The sequence below is a fragment of the Haematobia irritans genome, chromosome 5 (genome assembly GCF_050003625.1).
Source record: "Haematobia irritans isolate KBUSLIRL chromosome 5, ASM5000362v1, whole genome shotgun sequence".
Classification (NCBI taxonomy): Eukaryota; Metazoa; Arthropoda; class Insecta; order Diptera; family Muscidae; genus Haematobia; species Haematobia irritans.
This window is the reverse complement of record NC_134401.1, coordinates 82,356,710-82,359,565: the sequence shown is the minus strand read 5'-3', so window position 1 is coordinate 82,359,565 and position 2,856 is coordinate 82,356,710. Positions and strand designations below refer to the sequence as shown.

Sequence of the window (2,856 nt, the reverse complement as noted above, 5' to 3'; positions counted from 1 at the left end):
CTGCATTTTCAGAGCTCGACCCAGAATTGCTGGAATGAAGAAGCGTCTCATCGACCATTTCTCCATATCTGAGGAAAGGAGGTGATTAATGAGATGCCTACCGGAGATAAAAAATCAAGTTCCTTACCAGGCCATATGTAGAATTTAGCTAATGGCGGTGTACTTTGAGAACAATGTGGCTTCAAAAACTTCCCTAAAAAATACAAGAAATTCTTACTATATCGTCGGAGACCTGGATAACCTCGCCATTATGCCAGATAAAATTTGAGACTCTAATGGTCTATATGTATAGGACCAATATTTCTGGTGATGACATCATACATATTTGGTAAATTTGTATACCCTGAACTCACACCCTCACATTCCACCCCTCACCAATAAAAATAGAATACACTTAATTGTCGATTTACTACGTATTTATTTTTAATTTGAGAAAATTATTTAAGGACATTGACCATTCAAACTGCAACAAAAAGATGCTGGAGTGTCCCCACAAAGCTCGCTTACATTTCACAGTAATATGGCTTAAAACTTTACAATATGACCAGCAAAGTAGACAGCGGTCTTGTCACGTATCACAAAAGCAAATGGATGATCGGCCACAAATGTCTTTGGATCCAAAGGCAATGACATCTGAACGCCAACTGCCACTGTTCAAAAGAAAAACAAAAAGAAGAAAAAAAAAACAAACAGGAAAACCAGAAAATAAAAAGGGAAAAGAACGAGAAGAAGATTAATAACCACTCGCCACATTAGGGAAAAAAGGTTGACTGCCAGAAGCACTAGGCAATGGGCCACCAGTCACTGGCAACTTACCACTTGCGGCAGCCGCTTCACAGCCTATCTCATTGACATCTATGAAAGCCTTGTGCTGCACCTTCGAGATGCGCATAGAGCCAGCACGATTGTGAAACATGCTGCTAAAGTTAGCCGCATTGGAGAACATGGTATTGATGCCAAGCTACAATGATACCAGAGAATAGAAGGTATTCCAGATAAAATTGAAGTAATTAAGGAAATGTGTCTGTCCCCATGATGATGGAATGGATGGAAGATCTATGCATTTACCTTTTGCAGCGAAGGCTTGAGATCCGTATCGAACTCAAATCCAAATTTGGGCAAATACACTGTAACACTACTCCATTCCCAGAGACGTTCGAGATCTTTGAAATCGATACCCTTTAGTTTTTGCTCCAGTTCATAGAGACCATCTCTCTTGTTGGGCAGAATGAACCACATGGATAGATCCATATTCTCAAAGAACAATTCAATAGCCTTGGCATCCAATTCGGGGTAGTCGGCGTAGTAATACCAGTTATCGGCAAACATGGTGGGTACCTTGATGGACTCGTGGTTATTCAACCAAAAATCACGATCTGTTGTCTCTTCGTCCATAAAAGGTCGAGCCCATTTCGCTTTGAAATATATGGCATTTATAAGGGCAACATTTACGTCGGGCTCTATGGAATCAATGACTCGATCAATTTTTCCATTGGATTTATTTGACATCCATCGATTTATCATGTCTACGGCATATGACTCATTAGCAAAATTTAAGGTTTCAGCATCTGAGTCGAAATATTTTTGGGCAATTTTTCGAAATTCGGGAGCCAATTCGAATTTTTCATTGGCATAGATTTTGTTAGCGATTTCCAAAACGGTCTTCTTCTTGATAAAGGAATGCAACAAATTGTGGTAGCCATGGGCTAAACCGTCTTTGCTCTCATGAGCGGTGGCATGGAGACTCCGACGCAACTCCTCAGCAGTATTTCCCCCGGCGGCATAGTAAAGTAGACCCAATGCAGTTTGCACAGCCACAGGCGATATTATGACATTCTTGTCTTGGCTCTCACTGACCACAGTTTGGAAAAGTTCTGTGGCAAAAAGATTCCGCTCCTTTATAGTATTGGCCTGCACATGATCGGCAGCAATGGCCAAAAATAGGGCCAGTATTTCTAAATGAGGATTTACGGTTTCCTTTCATTATTTCCATATTCCAAAGTGTTTTTATAAACTCACTCATAATCCAATTCATTATTCACGAATCCGTTTCCAAAGTCACTATCTTCAATATTCACTTTTCGTTTAAGAATTTTTCTTTTGTTGTCTTCACCAACCCGTCCAGTTAACAACTGATGATAGCCACTATGGTTACTTTCATTTATACCCCATATCTTACTGGTGTCAATACAATGGCGGCATTGGCTCTATCCAAGAACCTCACTCCATTCCCAATAGGGAAAGTACATCGTTGTTTCTTAACCTGTTGCGGTTGCAGACGAGCATGCACGTGGTATCATGGTAAGAATACCAATGAACGATTTTGCTTCTCGCCGCATTCAATCCCTTTTTCTCTTGCTTTAGTAAAGGGGAGAGCAATCTATTTTGGAACGATCCTCTAAAACTTGAAGAATCCAGAATAGTCTTCAGGCACCAAGTGGTAATTGCGATATTACGTTTGCGATGAATAACAAAGATTATGTAAAATTGTTTTAACCCTTCCATTACCAAATTAAATTTAGTTATGGCACAATTATTTTTGTTTCAGAATAAGTTTATTCTAGTTATATAAAAACAACGTTTGCCCTAGCAGGTAGATTTCTACAAAAATGGAAATTTTGAATTTAAATTGTTTGGTAGATTGGTAGAAGTTTTCGTAAATTTTGCAAAATATTCCTCTCCAACTAAGAAGTACTTACATTTTCTATAGAAATAAAATTTTTAACAAAATTTTCTACGGAAATAAAATTTAATTATATTTGTTTAGTTCGGCTTGAGGTCATGTAAATAAAAACAGATATTGTTTTTTTATGAGTTGTAATTTTTATTTAAAAATATCCAATATTTCGAGACATC

The 2,856-nt window shown here is 38.1% G+C and overlaps 1 protein-coding gene across 1 annotated transcript; it reads right to left on the bottom strand.

The window, feature by feature from the left end:
* Positions 1–398: 398 nt before the first annotated feature.
* Positions 399–2,125, bottom strand: LOC142241108 (serine protease inhibitor 42Dd-like). Its single transcript, XM_075312843.1, has 4 exons — positions 2,020–2,125; positions 1,069–1,955; positions 817–961; positions 399–650 (listed from the first exon to the last, which is right to left on the bottom strand). The coding sequence occupies exons 1-4, from the start codon at positions 2,033–2,035 to the stop codon at positions 526–528; spliced, it is 1,173 nt and encodes a 390-aa protein (XP_075168958.1). The 5' UTR covers positions 2,036–2,125; the 3' UTR covers positions 399–525.
* Between the last annotated feature and the right edge of the window lie 731 nt (positions 2,126–2,856).